General features: G+C 41.3%; 1 protein-coding gene across 2 annotated transcripts; it reads right to left on the bottom strand.

Moving 5' to 3' along the window:
• Positions 1-509: 509 nt before the first annotated feature.
• Positions 510-21,046, bottom strand: b3gnt2b (UDP-GlcNAc:betaGal beta-1,3-N-acetylglucosaminyltransferase 2b). Of its 2 annotated transcripts, none has more exons than XM_035532808.1 (2): positions 20,668-21,046; positions 510-3,732 (listed from the first exon to the last, which is right to left on the bottom strand). In XM_035532808.1, exons 1-2 carry the CDS (start codon positions 20,695-20,697, stop codon positions 2,512-2,514), a joined length of 1,251 nt encoding a protein of 416 aa, XP_035388701.1. In that variant the 5' UTR covers positions 20,698-21,046; the 3' UTR covers positions 510-2,511. The 2 variants fall into 2 exon arrangements, with proteins under 2 accessions (XP_035388701.1, XP_035388702.1); XM_035532809.1 differs by lacking the exon at positions 20,668-21,046 and adding an exon at positions 6,343-6,430.
• Positions 21,047-21,268: the final 222 nt, after the last annotated feature.

The following is a 21,268-nucleotide window of genomic DNA, read 5'->3' as shown; positions in this document are numbered from 1 at the left end:
AACTAAAATTAAAATGTTTTCTTTTATTTAAATCAAGAGGAAAAATGAACAAAATCCGACTGTGCATCATAATTGAGAAAAAAAAAAAAAAAAGTCACAATAAGCTCAGCAATTGAAATTAAATCAAACAGACTGAGGTGCCATCGCTTCACTTTTTCATGTATATTAGACAAGTAGCCTCACCTACACAATAGTTTATTCATTTATTTTGCAATAGATTTATGCAAGTACTGTGGCACGCCATAAAATATTTGGATTTGGTCAATATGCATTTACAGCTACAATAAGTGAACACCTGAGTGATTCTGATAAATCAGCATAATTTTAACATATTTTACATTTACAAGTGACAAAACACTGCAGATTTTGCCTGCACTTTCATTATGCTTGTTTGAAAGGCACATAAAGGACAATTTGCTCTTAGCATTGGGTCATTACTGACAATCAGGTCAAAAATATATCTTAATACATACAGCCATGGTTTTGTAAAAGGAACAGTAATACAAAAGTCTGCTTTTACAGCCGAAGTGTGCTACAACAGCGAGTGATGCGTCTTTCCATTTGGATGAGGAGATTCCCGGGGGTGAAGGAGAATCCCTTCAATCACACTCAACAGAAGGGACAATATACTTTCATTTGGTTCTATAATTCTAAGCTTGTGACTCGATAAAACTTCGGTTGAGTTGGCCACTTCTCTAAGCTTCGGTCACCCAACCCGCCCGGCTTCAAACTGCTCAAAAACCAACGACAGTTTAACAGCCGTTTAAGTCGAGAGCTTTAGTGTCCTGCAAAGAGCAGGGGAGCTCAAATGGAGCTGTTGTCTTATTTATCTAGACACGTAAACATTATCTCAGACAGACAGCACTTTACAGCACTCTACTGCAGGCAGGCACAATGGGTAATATTTGGTTTCATGTCCGGCAGTGAACAGCATACGGTCAGAACAGCGATAGGACGAAATCAGCAGTAGAACCCTGGAAATGTCTGTCAGTGCATTAATGTAGTCACCATCCTGCCCATGTAACCCCAAAACCCCCCCCCAAAACAAACAAACAAAAACAAATCCAGTGTCATCGCACAATGCAAGTGGGGAGGGGAGAGAGAAACTTCTAACACCTAACCAGCAGGTGTCACTATAACTGGCACGCCCTCTACCTGGGAACGAGTGGCTGGCTATGCCTTACTAAACACCGTCCACTCTCTTCACCATTAGTGGGAAAAGGAGAATCATCAGGAACGGCATATGACTCCGTCAGATGGACAAAAGAACAACATTCCAGATCACCATAGCGGTCTTCTAGAAACAGAACATATTCCTTACACTAACTTTCTATATCCGAGTCATTAGATTTCTAAAGCACCCACACTTGGGGCTCAGAAAACAAATACTGAACAGGAACCGAGTTGAAGCATCTTAGTGCTGCGCTTTTCTGAAAACAACCGTGAGGGTTTGTCCTGCGTGACAAGCTGGCTAAGGTAGCAAAAAGCATGAGCATTTTGGTTACAACAGTTTAAAAGGTGAGATCAGTGGTGCATTAAACTCACAGTTTTGAGTCTGAGAAATTGAACCTTGTGCGAAAACAATAACGGATATAACACATGCAACGTATCTGACCAACAACGTACATGGACACTTCATGGCAACCATTACTTTGCCATAATTTTACTTTGGATTAGCCACAGTGCTGGAATTACACTCATTTAATTTTACCTTGTGTGTAACTATTACATGTCGAAGTTTTTCTATAAATAAGAAAAACAATAAATGGAGCAGCAACTCATACAGTAGCAACACAACAAACATCCAAAATCTCACACACAAAAACAAAAGCAGTTTATATTGGTCACCTTCTGCGTAACTACCACTACAAACAGTGGAGCCTGTTTACTTTCAACAAATCAAACAATTACATTTTCTCATGGTCGTTACAGTTCTTTATACATTATGCTTCAGTCTGGCTCATACTAAATATGCTATATATATATATATATATAAAGGGGGGGGGGGGAATAAAAATTATATACATATAAAGAAAAAACCCAGCAGCACAAGCAGTGCAATAAAAACCAACAGCCCAACATTTTTTAGCAATACTTACATGATAAGCTACTATGGTTGGCATATTTCATTGGCATTTTTTGACAGTGTCAAGTTCAGACCTGCTGAACCATTTCCCATGATGCTGACTGTCAAAATTCACTGGTGCATAAAGGTCGTTACTGACGCAGAGCAGGAGGGTTTTTTGTAAATATCTAACACGAGAACTTTAGCATCATTTTGGAAACACAAGTTCATACCATCTATACATTACCTTTGATTGATTCAGGAGACATAACATGCACAAAATAACCAGTTACTTTTTACAGAAAATAATAATAATAATAATAATAATAATAACGACAACAACGACAACAACAACAACGACAACAACGACGATGACAACAACAACAGATCCAAGCTGCCAAAATGTGGATTAGCAATCCTGAGTTTGTTTAAAGGCCTCATGGAGTTTATTGACAGTTTAGGGCTGGGTCATTAAGCCACGCCCAGATTCGAATCATTTCCTGTGGTGTTCTAGGGTGGACCAGCATCAGGCTTTTGTAGGCACATGGGTTGTTGCGGTACTTCTCCTCAATGTCGAAGGTGCGGAAACTCTTGTGCTTTTCTGGAGCAAGACCCAGCTTCCTCAGGCACATGCCTGTGTAGACGTCATCAATGGGATAGAGGGCAACCCGACTCGTGACTCCATGAAGCCTCTTGGCCACGTAACCCGAGTACAGGTACCCTCCGCCGCCTGCGTACGGAGGGTATGTCCCCACAAACATGCTCTCGGGGATGAAGTACTTCACCTTCTTGTCTCTGTGAGGTCCAGCGTTAGTGATGACGTCGCCGACAAAGAGGTCCTGTGCTTTGGCTTGGGACAGACTCTTCAGAAATTTTATAATATTTGAAGTGTGAACAAAAACATCGTCGTCACCCTTGAACACAAAGTTGGCTCCAGAACAGCGCGTGTTGAACCACTCAAGGAAGAGCACCTCTTTCATGGTCAGGTTGAAGAAGGAGTCCCTGTAGTCCCATTGAAGAATGTCTCCATGCATGGCGCTCTCATAACGCAACATGTGTGACAGGTCTGGGTGGTGGTCCACAACAGCGGCATTGCCAAGGAGGAAGATGGTGACCACGGTCTTATTCTCCATGAGACCTGCTCGACCCCAAGATTCTCTTATGGCCTGGCGCCGGTCAAAGTGGGGTGCCAAGGACTTGATGGCCAGCAGGAGATAAGGCTGACCTCTGCATATATCCGGCGGGTCCACCACCATGGGGTACGACCTGCATCGCATATACAGCAGGAAGTCTTTAAAGCGATCCGGGAGCGAGCTGAAGTCCTTCACTTGTGTCATGACACTGACATCTGGTTCACAGGAGTTTTGTCCGCCCGTGTAGTTCAGCCAGTCGGACAGCAGCCCACCACTAAATGTGAGGTTCGGACCGTTCAGGATGGGGTTGTTCTTATGGTCCAGTCTCTGCTGTTGCTGGTTCCAGAAGGCTTTGTGCAGGACCCGTTTGTTCCAGAAAGCCTTGGTGGGGATCACAACCTTGTTCCTGCTGTTCTTGCCCTGGCCAGCATTCTTCGAGACTTCCACCACAATGAAGACGAAGATGGTCATCACCGTCATCACAAAGACCTTCGGTTTCCTCCTAGGTCCATGCATGTTGCCAACGTTCACCACCTGGGCAGCAGAGATGCAGAGAGGCCAGTCAAAAAAACACAACAAACACTCCAAGGTCACCCAAACACACACAGTATTGTTCTACAAGGTAAAAGCTTAACCTCTACCCAGAAAAGACTGAATCTTTATGGTCATGGGGAGACATTCACTAGGATCTGGGAAACTGGAGAATTACCCTATTTACACTGCAGCCATAGTGCTCTTCAATATTACCTTCAAACTCACTCAAAAAACACTTTCCTCCGAACATTGTCAGGTTTAACTTGATCTGTTTATTCAGACAAGGTCCATAAGTAGAAATTGTCTCAAGGACCACAGTAAAACATTTACAAGTAGTCAGACTTCAGATGAAAAGTGAATTAAAGGCCCGGTACGGCATTCTTCGAAGCACAATGAATTCTGAACAGAGCCGTTTAGGCACACACACATTACTTGAATTCATGTAGGCCAGTGGAAAGTAATGTTATGACTCAACCCAGAGGACACTAAATTCTACAGCCAATTTCACAACATCTTTGCAGATGGTTTCTATCTAAACCACATTATTTCCACAAAATCAGTTAGTGTGGCCTACACAAAAAAAGTTCGTTGGGCAAATGTGCGCGTGCAAGGGGTCAAACGATTCCGGATTTAGACACTTTAGTTCTGCATCAGTTAGGATTTCACTGAGTTTCATTGTTAGTTTCTGACTAAAAGGATAACGGTCAGCATCCCTTTTCCACCATTGCGATCCCAGTCTGTGTTATTGGCGAAAGCTTTTATGGTGCTACAAAGATGATGCGTGGCCTGTTGGATCATTTATCAGTATAAATGCCATCTTGGGGCAAATGGAAGAAAATCTAGTCTCTCAACCCGCTGGGCTACTGCTTCATCATTAGCGCTCACGACCCCTCCTCCTCGCCTGGTTAATGAGTGTCGCTCCTCGCCTGTTCACCCACATCATCTCCACTGTCATGGCGTTTGTTTGCTGCCACTGTATCCTAGCAACCCTTTTAGCTCAGCAGCCAGTGTAATCTACACATACTACCCACCCAACATTTCATCAAACTAATCAAATTTGGTCACAGTAACACCAAAGCATTTTGAAGAAATATAGCAGGGACACGGAAAAAAAAAAACTGCAGTATCAATTAATCTGTGTCTGTTAAGAGCGCATTAGTATTAAGGCTAGCAACTCCTCAAGGAAGACGAATGACAGGAAGAGACTTACTGACAGCCTCCAGTGAAACGCCAGAATGTTCAGGGATGCCCGTGCAGTTCCTGCCATCACAGAACTATTTAAGCAACCTCATTTCCCATCACCTTACCAGGAAACACACAAAAGCTCAATGGCCTATAAAAAAAACGTCAAAAAAAAAAAAAAAAAAAAAGACTGAAGGCTCTTGGAGAGACATGATGTAGCAAGCGCTAGTCTTGTGAGGGAGGAGGACTCATGAGAATCCTCACTAAGATCAGGCGTAGGTGTAACCATAACTACCCCTCGCCGCTCATGTTTCTGAAAACGTACGTAATGATCATTGTTACGCCCCTTTCCCATTACATGAAACAAAAGTGATACAGGGTGGCACGCCAAACACTGACAGCTGTATAGACGGGTGAACCCCACCCCTCTGACAAAGTATTATCACGGAAAAATCCCATCCTGTTGCCCAATTAGAAATGATAATTACCGCAAAGTTCTGCTCGACCCTCAGCCTGTGGTTTTGTAACTGATGCCACCCTGACCAATAAGAAACCAGAACGCAACCCCCCACGGTATTTTCCTGGAAGTCAAGCCTTTCCCACTTTACACTCCAATTTGTAATTTATTTTGAAGGTCCGATGGTGATATTTTAGTATTTAATGACTTAATGCACATTAATTTATAATGGCTATAAGTGAACAGTTTGAACAGGCTATTAGGCCTAAAGAAAACAAACTAGAGAGCTCACAGTTAAATCAAATAAATATGCCTTTACACTGCTATAATACAGGTTTAAGTTAATTCAGTTACATTTTTTAATCTTGGTTTTTTAATTGGCATTTATTTACCATCATCAGAAAGTTAGCATTTTTGTGCATTACTACACACGTTTATACATTTCCCTTCAAACATGTTGGTTCAACAAGACAAGAGGGCTTTTTTGTAGAATCAATAAAAATATGATACAGTGTAAACTGTTAGCATGTTCTCTCAGTATACACAAATTAATGGATTTTTTTTTGGAGACGAGGATGCAACCTCGGAGTGAAAGGCCATTCAGAGTGAGTGAGTGAGTGAGTGAGTGTCTGTCTCTCTGTGTGTGTGTGTGTGTGTGTGTGTGTGTGTGTGTGTATAAAGTTTCTGTCCATTTTAATGTGGTCAGTGTTGATCAGCTGCACTGAAATTTCATTTCTTTAGTTCTCACACTGTTTCTGTGAAGGAAGAGGAAACGTGAAGATACTATAGGTCTACTCGTTGGGTTACTTTGAGGAAGTGAAAATCAATTTACTGAGATTAATTTGTTAATGGAACAAGACATGTGCACGATCCTAATTTAACACAGAAGTTACACATCTCTTAAGAACTCTGAAGAATGGACATGGATCGTGAACACCTTGCTAGGTGTGGACATGGGGTGGACATCTTACCTGTTTCCAGGTGAGACAGCAGGTGAGGATCCAGGTGTACGCTTGCCCAGGTGATCACAGCAGCCTTTACCCCATCCTAACTCTCAAACAGGTGGCAGTGGGGGGTACAAGCAGGGGGCTAATTGTGGCAGAAATCTGGTGGGAGGGGGCAATCCCAGAGTGCATTAACACACACACACACACACACACACACCTCTTACAAGGACTCTCACAAGGTCACAGCAATTAGGGCAGCTCACTAATTAGTAACTAGATAAGCTGGTCAGTTCAGAATTACACACTCACACAGTAACCAAATCATATTCCCAATGGAAAATAATGAAGCCTGTGTAATTATGGGCTTATTTCAGACAGGCATGACTTCTGTGTCTTCATACATACAATGGACTTGGCTTTAGAGGCTAGCTGAACAAGAATCAACAAGGGATGAAACGCAGTAGCCAAAAATCCATCCAAAATCCTGCCCCACCTTTACACAGCCATACAAAGAGGCAACAAAACTTTATAACGCATACATAATGCAGTCAGCCCTCCACTTCGCAGAGGTTAGGGACACAGGATCCCTGCAAAAGTGGAAAAACCACAAATAAATCCATAGAACCCCCAAAACCTCAACTCTTAATACTGCTGACCATATTTAACACAAAGAGTTGTCCAACGTTCTTTAGTGCAGTGAAATCTTTTACAAACTAACTTTTTAATACATTTATGTGTATGTGTATGGTGATAAATTATATACATGTATTATTAATCTATTTTATTTCTGCATTTATGACTTACTAACCTTTTTTTGTTGTTGTTCTGCATATTTTCAGAAGTAGGCTGCAAAACTGCCACTTAATTATTGATGGCAAACTGGAGAATAATCAAATCAGCGAAAGCTAAACACGCAAAAGTCAAGGTTCAACTGTATATGCTACGTGTAGATGTCCTGACATCCCTTTAGTGCCTTTATGGACAAAGTCAGCACTACACTGGGTCTACATAAGCATAAGGATTACTGAGGTTTATTAAATACACTAAAAGTATAAGATTTTCCCCTCAAAGTTCTTCCACTGTCTCTCAGAAATCTTTATGGTTGGTCTGACCTCTGAGCTGAATGTGAAGCATGGAAAGGTTACATAAAGTAAGTCAACTGCATGAATAAAATGTTAGCTTCCTTTTTAAAATTAAAATAGTAATTTGGAGAGTTGCACACAGCAGAAAACGTGTAATTCCACATGATAATTGACTTGGACTAATGTTTGACTGCAAGTTAGAACATCGAGGACTCCAACAAAAGCAAGTGCCAAACTTCAGATAAATATTTAGGCTCTAGAGAACTTTTATTCTCTGCCAAACGCCAAATGCACATTTCTCAAACAGCTGCAGCCGCCACAAAACGACTCATAATATATTTCGTGCACCCGCACACATCCTTTGCGGGGGGGGCTTCTATGAGAAAGAACAGATAAACATTTTCTAATAGATATAAGAGATATCATGCAGTCACGGGTTGTGGAGTCAGGGGTTTTTGTTTGCACTCTGTTCCCCTGTTCTCTGCACCCCAGACTCCCCCCAGGGGTGTGTGTCATGTCCTCTGTTGCGCAGCCTGTTCATCTACAACTGTCTCGCCGATCATCACAGCACCGTCATCGCCGGGTTACTGACGCTGCTAAAGTCATGGGGCTTTTGGAGGACACCGAGGAGGCTGATGTCCTGCGAGGGCAACATGCAACCACAAACCAGTGAGACAAATGCGACCAGCGAGGACCTCAGAACGGCACGCGCGCTGCGCACTCCCTGGACATCCGCCGTGTGGCGGTGGAAACAGGATCTCGCTCAGCACGGACCGTTTATATCCCCTCCATCTGGGTGTAGGATACGAACCATCCAGACCAAGTCTAGCTAGGAGTTTCTTTCCGCAGGCTGTCAGACCGATGAACACGTCTACCGAACGAGCTTACACATTGAAACTGAAAATGTTGCCTCGGCCCATTTCTCAGATCTATTGCACTACCTAGAGGACCCAGTCACATCGCAATTACACTTTGCTCACTTTACTCTGTACATACCGTCTACATTTATGACTATGCTAAAGCTGCTAAGCTTTATTACCATCAATGTGCACTAAAAATAATGTACGTACAGTAGTACCTCATTACCCATTGATTACTGGGTAGTCTATTGCTCTGTGCTTAATGGCTGTTTAAGTTACAGTATTGTGTTGTACAATTTATTTTTGTATTCTGTCTTTTTGCACTGCTGGGTTTTTTGTTTTTTTTTTGTTGTTTTTTTTAAGTGATCACAAATGCGACAAAAAGGCTGATGCATTAGAATAACCAAAAAAACCTACAATTTCCATATGCATGCCGCACCAACCCCAACGGACCATAAATATTCTGTCACTCTGCTGCCAAATGCAGTAAAAGTGAGTAACTTGTTGGAGCAGGTAGAACAAGGTGCTCGTAACAAAGTCATGGGCTTAATTCTCAGGGCACACACTTACTGTTATACTGTTAACTATGTAAATCACTTGTCTGCCAAATGCTATAAACGCAAATGGAGGCAATATTCTGTGCCAACTCCGTGCTGGACTAACAGGCTATTGTGAAAATGTTATTTTTTTAAAATGTGCTCTTCTACTTTGAATGTTGAACCCTATGAAGGAGATCAACTGAAAAAAAAGTAAGAACAGAAACAGTGGACTTGACTGGTTTGTTTTTTGGGGCTTGACTGCTTCGTTTGTCAGCACCCTGCCAGCAGAGCGCGATGCTCAATGGCCTCTTTGGCTGGTCTCGAATCTGTGCTGGAGTTACTTCAAAACGAAACACGAGGGAGCCGAAGGTGGTGTAGCTGGAGGGAAGAAAAGATGGAAGCCTTAATTCGCCGTTATAAACGTGGCCAATTCACTTTCAGGGGTCTAGAGACCAGAGCGCCGCCCCTGCTGCGGAGAAAACGCTCCGGCACGCTCCGTCCTTCTAGCCAGTGTTGAGGAGCGGCACGGTTAGGGCGGGCCAGCACACGTGCAGCACAGCAGTGTGGATCGGAGCACAGAGAAGTCTGCTGGAAAAGCATGGCTCAGTTTAAAAGTAAACGAGTCCAGCAGAGACTGAGCGTTTTCTAACCCAGTCCCTCTTACCCAAAGATTAAATATTTATCACTCAGTTTCAAAGAATGGAAGATAGATGTTGTATAACCATAAAAAAGTGTGAGAGAGAGAGAGAAATGACTGAATCGTTTAGAAACATCAAATCCAAACCGTTAACGTCTTAGAAAGTTTAATAAGATTTGAGTCCAAGGTGCACGATAAACTAATCCTGAACTGAGTAACAGAATTAACTGCTCACAAACACCAAAGATAAGTGAAAGTACAGAGGTCTGTACACAGATCAAGAGAACTGTACACAGAGTACTGGATGACCAAGTAGTCAGTTGTGCTACAGTTTCAGACATTTTATTTCAATATTCTACTTTTTTTATAAGCAGAATTTGCCATATAAGGTTATTAGGCTGTGGGAGATGGGAAGTTCTCTCCAAAATGGTCAATCAAAAGAAAAACCAAGCAGGCTCACAGAAAGCCCCATGATACGCCAATATGGTTTTAAAATGCCTGCTACTCACCAAAATACGCTAAACCCTCCACAGGGCTCATTTAATCACTCAGCTGAACCTCAGAGCATTCACAGAAACCATGACCACTAAAAATAAGGACATCTATGACGAGATAAATTCAATGGTTGCACATTTGAGTCAGTTCTCTGGAAGCAAAATTGCAACCTCCCTCTTCCATTTCCTCTGGGCGAGCGACTATGGACTCACCACCAGTGGCTAACAGAGCTTGAGAACTGTATTCTGCAGAGATTTGAACTCTGAGGTCCCCAAACGTAGCACGCAGGTGACCACCCTCGAGATGAAATGTGAGGACCTTGAGAGTAGATCCTGATGGAATATATGCCTTGTGTGAATTTGAGGTGGACTAGAAGGTGCGCAGCCAACCGAATTTCATCTCAGTTGCTCCAAGAGATACTTGTCTTGTCCTGAATAAGCCAATAAAAGCTCAGGCTCACTGTGCACGCCACCCTCACCCATTCGTTGCCAAACAAGTTTGTATCCCTAACAAACCAGCGAACACAGCCTCCTCTCTTACAAGGGAACAGGGTTCATATTTCTCTGGAATTTATAGCCGCCAGTGCAAAGCAAAAAAAAAAAAAAAAAAAAAAAAAAAAAAGCCGAATATGCTAGCATTAATGGCCAGTTACAGGGTAATGCAGCCTAGTTTTGGGACGATCGCACACCCTAATGGTGAATACTTCTTTGATAAACCGCAGCCTTCCATGATCGGCACCTTCAGCTTATCGTGTCTGAAAGGAAAAGTGGTATAACTTGCTTGTGGGGCTCCAAGTGGACTTTGGAATCCCTTCATCATCGGTGGATGGCTACCTTTATAAAGGGTAGGTTTAGATAGCAATACATTTAATGTATGCAGTAAAACATTTTACATCTCGGATTGGTGCCTCCTGGATTTACATGCATCGCGTTTGGGATGATGCAGTGGTGGGCGGGACGTGGAGTTTTCGTGTGTCTCCGTTTATGTTTTCATACCTTTAACAAAGTGCATTGATTTTGTTTATGTAACAACATTCAATCCTCTGCTGGTTAGCATTCTCAATTATCTTGCGTCATTTATAGGACCTTATTTGATGAATACTTTGTGTTCCAATTTTCTCAAACGTCTAGCTCAGTTACTTTGAATACACACCCTCTCACTTTCCCCAATTGGAATGTAAAAGGTTTAAATTCTCCAGTAAAGCTTAACAAAATACGCAATCCTTGGTCCTATTGTGGCAATCACTTGAGATTTCCACATCTATCAATCAATACGGCCCTCTACTGCTCTTTGTCCATCACTGCGATGTCCGGTTGGTTAGCCATTACTATTTTGTCAGTCTGGACCTGGAAGTCCCATAGGCTCTTAGCTCGGTCATTCTCCATCACCTTCGGGCGCGTTTCCCACTTTGACCTCAGAAATTCCAGCCCCTGCAGATCACAGATGTTTCTGTAAACTATTCCAGCCATTTGGTTACGGTGTTCCATGTACGCGCTGCCTACTAGCATCTTGCATCCTGCTGTTATGTGCTGGATTGTCTCAGGGGCATCTTTGTACAGCCTGTATCTGGGGTCCTGCCTGGCATGGTAGAGTCCAGCCTCTATTGATATTGTATTCAGAACTTATCCCTGTGCTGCCATGATTAGTGCCTCTGTGCTGTCCTTTAATCCAGCTTTTTCCAGCCATTGGTAGGATTTCTCTACATCAGCCACTTCCACCATTTGCCGGTGGTACATACAGCGTAGGGGATGATGGGTTCTGCTCCTCTTCATTCCCATCTTCCTCGGGTTTCTGCTGTCTGGGGGTACTTACTAAGCACCTGGCGAACTCCTGGACCTTTGATGTTTCATCCTGGATAGTGGCACCGATGCTCAGTTATCCTCAGCCACCCTTCTTCCGCTTAGTGCATAGGCTCAAGGGTGCTGGATTTGGGATCAAACCCTCCATGCATTATGAGGAGTTTCCTTGTCTTGATATCAGTGCCTTCCATCTCCTCCTTTGGCCAGCTGATTACGCCAGCGGGGTATCTGATAGTCATCATGATGGCCCAGATCTTGTTCCTCCCATTTAGCCGACTTCTCAGGATTTGACTCGTTCCGTGTAGGTATGTGGCTGTAGCTGCTTTTCTTGTGGCATCTTCATGATTGCCATTTGCCTGTGGCATTCCAGGGTACTTGTAGCCAACCTCAACATCTACCATGTTGCCTTTTTGGAGTCCCTCAGTTCTGACTACGTTTCCTCTCCTTGTAATCATCCAACCACTTATATAAAAACGAAATATTATATATAGATAAAAATTCCTTATGCTAAGCTTCCAAAGACGCTGATGGTATTTTACTAAAATCTAAAAATATTCATAAGATGAATTTGGCGGCAAACCTGACAAACTTCTAGCGCACCAGCTTAAAAGTCCTCCTCCTACCAATTAATGATCCGCAAATAAACACCCCAACTGGCATTACTAATGATGATCAAATAATCAACGACCAGCTCAAAGAGCTCTAGTGTACGTCACAATATGGGCGTGCCCAGTAGACGACCCAGTTAACAAACAAAGACGCTCTAATGGAGGGTGAGCTTTCTGAACCTTATGCTTTTTAATGCAGGGATGACCCTGCAAAGCAGTAAATGTCAGGACCAGATGGCCTCTCAGTAACATTCTTCATCAAAACGACTGCTTTTAATGCCAAATTAATGCTGCGCTCCCCTCTCTCCCCCACATTTAGGTTCAGGATCTTAAGCTTTTTGGCATACGGATACCCTCATTATTCCCACCCTTTCAAAAATAATCCTCTGGTCCCCCCTTCCATGCAGGAAGGAATTTTTAGAATTTGGGCCAGGAGTGCTACATGGCATATACTGGATTCGTTCAAGGACATACATTTTGCTTCATTTCAACAGCTTGCCAAGTTGTTTATTCATATTATTTCGAGTTTTGAAAGTTTTCCGCCCCAGCATGTGATTTTCGTGTGGATTTTCCATACGCTTCACACCAGTCTCCTATAGATGCTCTCTAAAGTCTGTCCTGGTTTAAAACCATTTCCTTTCATTATCTTAAACTTGTGTGATCTCACCACTCTCAACATGACTCAAACACTGTGGGCTGAGAATCTGGCTGTAGAGTCATCAGATGCTCTTTGAAACACTATTCTACACTGGTTGCATTCTTCCTCTGTATGTGCAACACATGGGCTTATCCAGTGTAAACCTCACAGAATATACTGGACTAAGCTCAAGTTGTCTAGTATTTATCAAGACATCAACTACAGGTACCAGCAGGACAATGCCAATATATACCAAATGTTTTGATTTTGTTCATTATATTCTTTCTGGACTTCCATGTTGGCTACAATATTAGATGTCCAGGGCCAACCCATGAACTCACCTCTTACAGCAATGTTTGGAGTAATACCTGAATGTGTTCAATTGCCTGCCCACAAATCAGATTTTGCGAGATGCCTGATCCTTTTAAACTGCAAAAAGCAACCACCCCCCCCCCCCCAAACTTACCCTCACTCGATAAGGAAAAGTCTCCCTTTAAGACTTGAGAAGATAAAGTTCATGGTACACTGTTAGCGGTTCTGTCAATAAAAGTTAGAAAACATGGCAAGACCAGACCTTTCAGAGACCATTTCTTGTACTACAATACTGTAAAGGTTCTTCCTGGTCCCCGTTACGTGAAACACTGCCATGAGGTTGGGGTCTCCAGCTGATCTTTTTTACCCCTCCTTTTTCCTTGATTTGTGTAAAGACTTTTTAAAAAAAATCTTTGTTTCTTTGTTTTGTGAAACCTCAGCAATAAATAAAACTGAAAGTTTATAAAATTTGCATGAATTATAAATAAATCAATAAATTAGTTCAATAAATAAGTTCATATTAATTTATAAATTAGGTGGGTTTTTTTGTTTTTGTTTTTTTACAGCTGATCCAAGCAAAAAAAACATTTTTTAAAGGTGAAACGGTCAGCCATCGCACAAGCTTCTTTGTTTGAAAAACAGTCGGACTGTAGCAGCTCGTCATGTAATGTCTACTGGCGCTGTGAGACAATCAATCAATGAGACCAACCCCAGCATTAATCTGCTGCTTGGATACTGTTTACATAGTATTCCATATCAAAATAAAACACACAGAGGTCTAGTCTAGGTACCACCAACAACCAGCAATAATATCAAGAAAATTACTGATAAACACTCAATGACAAATGTTTTAAATTTAGCAAGGACATCAGAAACAAAATGAAACAGTTGCACAATTACATTAAATGATTTAAAATTGATGAAACAAAGAAGATTAAACAAAATAAAACTCTAAGGACATTATCAACTCACAAAAAAAATCCTGGTATTGCTCTAGCAAAGCAAAACTACAAGACATTAAAGCTAAAAGACGTCCAGGCATCACCGTGAACTAATATCACACCTACACTGTTCTGCTCACACTGTTGCTGAACATCAAACATTAAACAATTTGCTGTTTTCATTCCATTGTGTGTAGCCTTGGTCCTTCCCCAGTGATGTACCAAAGATGAACATTTAACATTAATTGTGTAAAAGTAAGAATATATAAGCTGCACTATGCAGATTAAAAAGAAACCTGTTTAAGAAACATACAAAATGATTACAGTAAACAAAAAATCCAGAAGAGATACATACAATAACAGATATAGTTTGCTAATCAATTTGCAATACTGGCCTTCACTATACTATTACTAAACCTGTACTACTACTACTACTACTACTATTCTTGTACAGTTGGCAACAACATTCTGACCAATCTCACATCCCAGAGAAGAATTCTGTAGGGTTTCACAGCTCCCAAATGATTCAACAACATTTTAGTAATTATGTTGCCAATCATCAACTACTTGCCACTGAATGTTCTTGTGTGTTAAAAAGCATACTATAATCTCACTAATGTAGCAACATAAACAAACATGCCCTGTACTGCAAGGCTTCACAAGGCTGCACAAATTGATCAGCAACGCTCCAGCAGCACTGCAAATGACCATTACAAAAATACTAGACCTAGCAAACAGACCCACTTCCCATACCATTCCGAAATCCCACACCCACACCCACACACAGCAGAGATATACTGTAGATACACCCCACACGCCCAGTGCCTAAAGCAACTGTTGAAATACTGCTAGGAATTTCTATATGGAATGATATTCGAGTTATGCTGACCTCAGGCAAGGAGCTTCAGGATTGTAATCTACATTCCAGGGCCATGTGCACTCACATCCCAGTGCTGGGAAGTGCCATCTCAGGAGCCGACAAGTCACTCTTCAGAGAAACGACAAGAGAAAGCACCAGTTTGCCACCTGAACCACAAGAACCCAACCAATAGTGCTGTGCACAGCCAAAAAACAAAAAAACACACCCGCACAACCCTACCACGACACATACCAACCCGTAAAATGGTATGCATTAAAAGCCTGTACACAACACTGCACCCAGACTAATAGCCAAGTGGCAGTAATGCATTTAGACTTAAAAGGCATGCCTAGTATGCAACTGAGATTAGAAACCAACCTGTAGCAGGGCACTCATTGAAAGCCAACCCATATGGCGGATGTCTGCACGTGGTGGAGAGCTTCCACAGAATTATAAGACCTTATTGTCGTGACATTTATTTCAGGCAGTTTAAAAGGCCCCGATATCCAACTTCATTTGAGAATTTCCCAGAGTGATGGCTTTACAAGTGGTCTGAAATACACTAGATTTTCTTCCATTCTGGCATCACTGGTGCCTGCTCTGGACCAAGCAGTTTGAACAACTCCAAACCTCATCAGTCCTTCCATTGGTGGGGGCGGGAAGAAACCAAACACCCTTCTCTCATATGACAGCACCTCAAACAATTCAAGTGAATTATGACTCATCTGGCAATTAATGGAAAACTAACTATATTTGACTTGGACACTTTAAAAAGTGATATTGAAACGATAATGACAAGGGTCAATTACTAGTCATAAACTGATTGAGGAGGTTCAGAAATAGAAATTATGATATCAGCTGGTACTCAGCTACAGGTCACTGTAGGCAGCTTAGAAAATGAAAACAATGACTTTCAAAGAAACAAAATGTTGGCGCTGCTCTATCACAGTATGTGGGATAATATTGTTTTTCACTGGCGTCACTAAAGAGAATCCCAAAGACAATGCTGAAACTGCACTGCAGTCTGAAATTACAACCGCAAGAACCTGAATCGCAAGAACTTGGGAAACCAGCAAATGAAAATGTCCCAGGCCCCATGGTAGCCAAGTTTGTATATTACATGCAAAAAGAATGGATTCGAAACAGGGGAAAAGAACTGAAATTTACCCTGTTTGGTACAAATGACCAGTTCACCAAACAAATTGTTGGAAGAAGAAAAACCTTTCACACTAATGAAAGAAATGAAATGGAAAAATTAGAAGCTTGCCTTGACTAAATAGTGATGGCCAACTTTAATGGCACTACTATAAAAGGCTATTTTGATGATTTATTTGGGGTCTTTGTACTGTGTGGTTTTCCTTATAGAACAAGATGAATGAAAATTGGTGGGCAATCAATGTATTGCTCATTTATGAAAGTCGTTGATTAATAGTTTCTTGTGAAAGCAAAGTCTTAATGTGTAGTACTTTAAATGTATAGTACTTTACTATAGCTATTAACAAGTAGATGTCTGAACAACTGGCTATAGACGGTTCCGCGCTAGTTTTTAGAACAAGAAAAAGCTGAATTAAACTGCATCAGAAGATTTGGCTGAGCTGTGGCAGCAAGTATATAGTGCAATAAAACAATTGAACCCTTCAAGCAAATATTAATCAATCACTTTCACAAGTGGCCTGATTTGACACAGGCACAGGCTAACAATCAAGAATGCTTACACCATTTGTGCAAACAAAAAGCTAGATTTAAAGCAAAATAAATTCACAGATGGATACATATTTCATAGATGTGTTAAAAACTATTCTTCTCTTAAACTGAGCTTTCCTACCAAGTTAAGCCTATTTATTTCAATACTTCAGCTCTTCATAAAAGTGAACCCTACAGAGCCTGGTACAACCAATACATTTTTTTTTTTTAAAGTAATGCCCAAAAAGTCATATAATGAAAATCTCTCTCTTTCACAAATACTTGGTCCACAAAATGGCACTGATAAAAAACAAGATTCCCCATTTTAATTTCTGGCTGTTAATAAGATTTTGTTTGTGCCCCCATTACATAGGAAGAGGATTTAGATATGCAACTCAATCTGTCTGGAAAGGCTTTTTATGAATATACAAAAACATATGTAAATTGTAAAACTAAATTTACAAAGCAAAGTTATTTATATATCTTATTTAACTCTGACTACCTGCATTAAATTTAAAGAAAAGGGTTTGTTCTCACTGTACGTCAAATGCTTTGGATGACATGGTATTTTGGACTGTACTTTGATTCAACCTTTTTGAAAAGCAATTGTAAATATATTAACTTATCCTTACATAGGACAAATTTTGTCCTTTTTTTCCTGAATTTTGGAAGATGAATCACTAGTATAAATCCTGTCCATGTAGAAACTGTTCTTTGGTTGTTGTTTTTTTGCTACAGCCAAAACGATTATAGCTCAAAACAGGAAACAAAAGAAACTTAATGAGCAGAGAATTGCTATTAGACAAAATACATGAGATGTTTTAAAAATATACCTGGAACCTATTTTGAAAACTATTTAACTTGGCTTGAGACGCACCTAAGTGTAATCCCATACCTGCCACCAAAAGATGAACAGTCATTCAAGCTGACCCCTTTCCCTCTATATATTGTTTGTTTGTGTACTAAATAAAAATTCTTGTACATGTTTATTAAAAAACAAACAAACCTGCAGTACTGTATTCCAGTCAAAATCCCCAGTACTGCACAGGAGAAATTATTATTATTAGAAAATGTTATACAAAACAATTTAGCCTCCTGCTCAAAGCACATAAAAGACCTCATGATTTGGGGCTTTCCCTGTAAGTAGGCCATTTGCTGCAATTAGAGCATTTCAAGCATCAATTAGCAGAATTCATGCTGCTTCATTATCAAGCATTTCCAGTTTTAAATAGCACAGCTAAATAGGGCCCCATCAAGTCACAGAAATCTCTGCTGAACGATGTTGAACCGATTTACAATCGACATGTGGCCTAACAAATGCTGTATGTTCAGTGCAGTGGTAGCGCAGTGGTGAAGAAACTTGACTTGTAATTGGAAGGTTGCTGGTTGCTCAAGCCCCACCACAGCCAAGTTTTTGGGCCCCTGAGCAAGACCCTGAACCCTCAATTGCTCAAGCTGTACTCAGTCAAAACTGCAAGTCTCTTTGGATAAAAGTGTCAGCTAAATGCCATAAATGTAAAAGTAATTGTTGTACCCAATTTCAGCCTTCACAAATCTCTGTACAAACCTACACAAAGATCTCAAGAGGAACAGATAATACTCACTTCAGCCCAGTCAACATTTCAGAAGTGTGTCTGCCCCATGAAAGCACACCCCAGTATGCACATGCAGGCATGTGATGGAGAGAGAATTTCTTGGACTAGACGTCAGTGGCATTTCCCTTGCTTATGCAAAGGGAGACAAACTTGTACTGGTGCCATGTGGAATTTCGTGGTTGAAACCGTGAAGTCACATAGAGCGCTACACCAGGGGTCCACCACGCCACAGGCCTGAGGGTTAAACCTGCCCCCACGGTTCAGACACATTAGAGCAGACCACAGAATCCGGTTTCATCTGGGTCATGTGTGAAGGGATTTAACAGTGAATCACAATGTCAATGCAATTTTGGCCAAGACAGGTCTTTACCCGTGTCTGGAAAAACATACTATTTAATAATTTGTTTCTGAGGAAGCCAGTTCAAAACATTAAAAAGACATGAGCAAAGGCAAAAAAAAAAACTTTAGCATGATACGAAAGCGATTATTTGGCTGAGATGTATAGTGAGAAGCATCAGAGCAATAAAGAATGAAAAAGATTTTCATTTTTCTCGCCACATGGCCAAACTGATGTGAATAAGTTTGTGTCTTTGAAAAATGGAGTAAACCAACTTCCATGTGAAACAGGTCATAAATCAAAATGAGCAAGATTACCATGTATAAAATTGGCTAAGTGGAGTAAGCGATTCACTGTACCTGCCTGTGCTCCACAAAACAAATATTCAATCCAAGCCTAAGATTCATCTGCATTTTACACAAACTTTAGGAATCTCAAAAGAAAGATAACTGAGTTACCTAAGGAAACATGTTAAAGGTTACTGAAAATATGAAAGAAACAAAACAGCATTAGAGTCACAGTATCTACTCCCACCTCTGTTGCTGGGGGGTTGGTCCCCTTTCATATTGCTCTATTAGAGCAAAACCCCACTCCCTGTACTGGGTTTCCAATTTATAGTCAAGAGTCCGTGTGTGTGTGTGTGTGTGTGTGTGTGTGTGTGTGTGTGTGTGTGTGTGTGTGTGTGTGTGTAATCTGTGCTCCCTTAGTAGAGTCACCCATTCCAGTGACAAATCAACCCACAGCAACTTTCAACATTTATGGACATGCCAGGTTTAGTCAACTAAATGAAGGTGAAACTCGTTATAAGTAACGAGTTTAAAAGTTAACCTGACAAAAATATATAGCGCCAAAATCGTGGTAGTTAAAAAGGAACTTAGTATAAGTAGGCGTACACCAACACGAAACAAACAAACAAACAAACAAAAACGTCTCTAACCTCTCACAACTCTCACAACAGGTGGTTTACTAAGAAATGAGAGTACGAATAAGTGGGTGAGGTCAAAGTAGCCTGTGCCGACAGTGACATAGCAACTCACTACCCGAATATGTGTGTATCCTAAGTGTTCATGCCTCCGCAGTGTTTCAAATCGTCAGGCAAAAGTCTGACGAGCTGAAAATATCCTTTACAAGACGAATACATAAATAAGTAGTTAAATAGTCAACACTATTTAACAAAGCACACACACGGACTAAAATGAAGGCGCTGTGCAGAACGTGTTCAAGAAGGCTGTGAGCCGTTGAACATGGACGGTAGGAGAATGGGCTACCTTTAAACCACCAACTCAATAGTTATACGACAAATACAGATCTTACGATGAAAATGAATAAAACAAGCGAAACTAAACGTTGTATATTGGTTTCATTACTTCTGTAACGCTAACAATCTGTCCACAGGAATCGCAGCCAGGTGTCTAGCTATCCCTTCCAAACGCATGAGCATGGCTTTCCGGTTGGGACTGAAATGCCCAACTGCAAGCTCCCCTCACACAATTACAACGACGAAACGCGTTTTCGACAAACTCCGTGAAAACGCGAACATAACTGCGACTTAACGAAGGAGGAAAATAACTTTGCCCACCTCGGCGACCTCGACCACACGCCGGCTAGCTGGGTAGGTGACGCTAGGTAGCCAGAAAACGAAACTTGACTACAAAAAATATAAAACCCACACAAAAAGTGACGCGCCGAGGCCAACATACTCCGAAATAAACGCCGAGTCTGGCGTTTGTGAGTTAAGGATATTAAATGCTAAAACAAGGGGCGTATTTTGCTGACCGGTACGACTGAGTTATGTTGGTTAAATAACAGTCGCTACTTAAGAGGAACAGATGTTAAACTCTCCCACGTAACGTATAATAAAACACCAAAACGTGGAAACTTAACAGAGTCCAGTCCTGTACCACAAGAATAAAGCCCAGAACACGTGAACGTATGTATATAATCCAAACTTTTCAAGAAACTTACCGACAAAAACCGACAGTGGAAGTCGCACATTACATCCTGTTGCACGAACCAAATCCTGACTGGTAGAACCCCGACAGATGTCGCTTTAGTGGCAGCCACATGACTGGCGCGCCGCAGATAAGCCAGGTGTTGAAACGCTGAACTTTTTACCTAGGCCACGACGGTAAGGTCGATTTTAAAGTAACCCAATTTCTAGACGAAACCGAAGTTGGTCTGTAATCTATAAATGGAGCTAATTTCGCTGGATTTGTTGCCTACGTAGGTTACCTCCCTGAAGGACGTACGATGAAAATCAGGTCAGCTTTGAGGGTCTCCTTGAAATCAGACAATTTTCCTGGAAGATGATAAATTGTATTAAAGGGACATCTAGACTACTAGTCTCTACTAAAAACGTATTCCCAAAAATCTGGCGATCTTTTTTTTCCGCCGTGGCCATTGTTGTGGTTAACTCGATAAGTAGTAAAACGAGTTCATAAGTTGGGGAAAAAAAACCTTGTTGCCTATACAGATGCTTTTCGTGGCTCTGGGTTAGGCAAACATAAGTCTAGCAGGGGAAATGTGCTTTTTATTATGATGAGGTGACTCAAAGCAGGCTGGGCTC

Source organism: Electrophorus electricus, chromosome 13, assembly GCF_013358815.1.
Source record: "Electrophorus electricus isolate fEleEle1 chromosome 13, fEleEle1.pri, whole genome shotgun sequence".
Lineage (NCBI taxonomy): Eukaryota > Metazoa > Chordata > Actinopteri > Gymnotiformes > Gymnotidae > Electrophorus > Electrophorus electricus.
The sequence above is the reverse complement of the archived record's forward strand: the minus strand, read 5'-3'. Positions and strand labels throughout refer to the sequence as shown.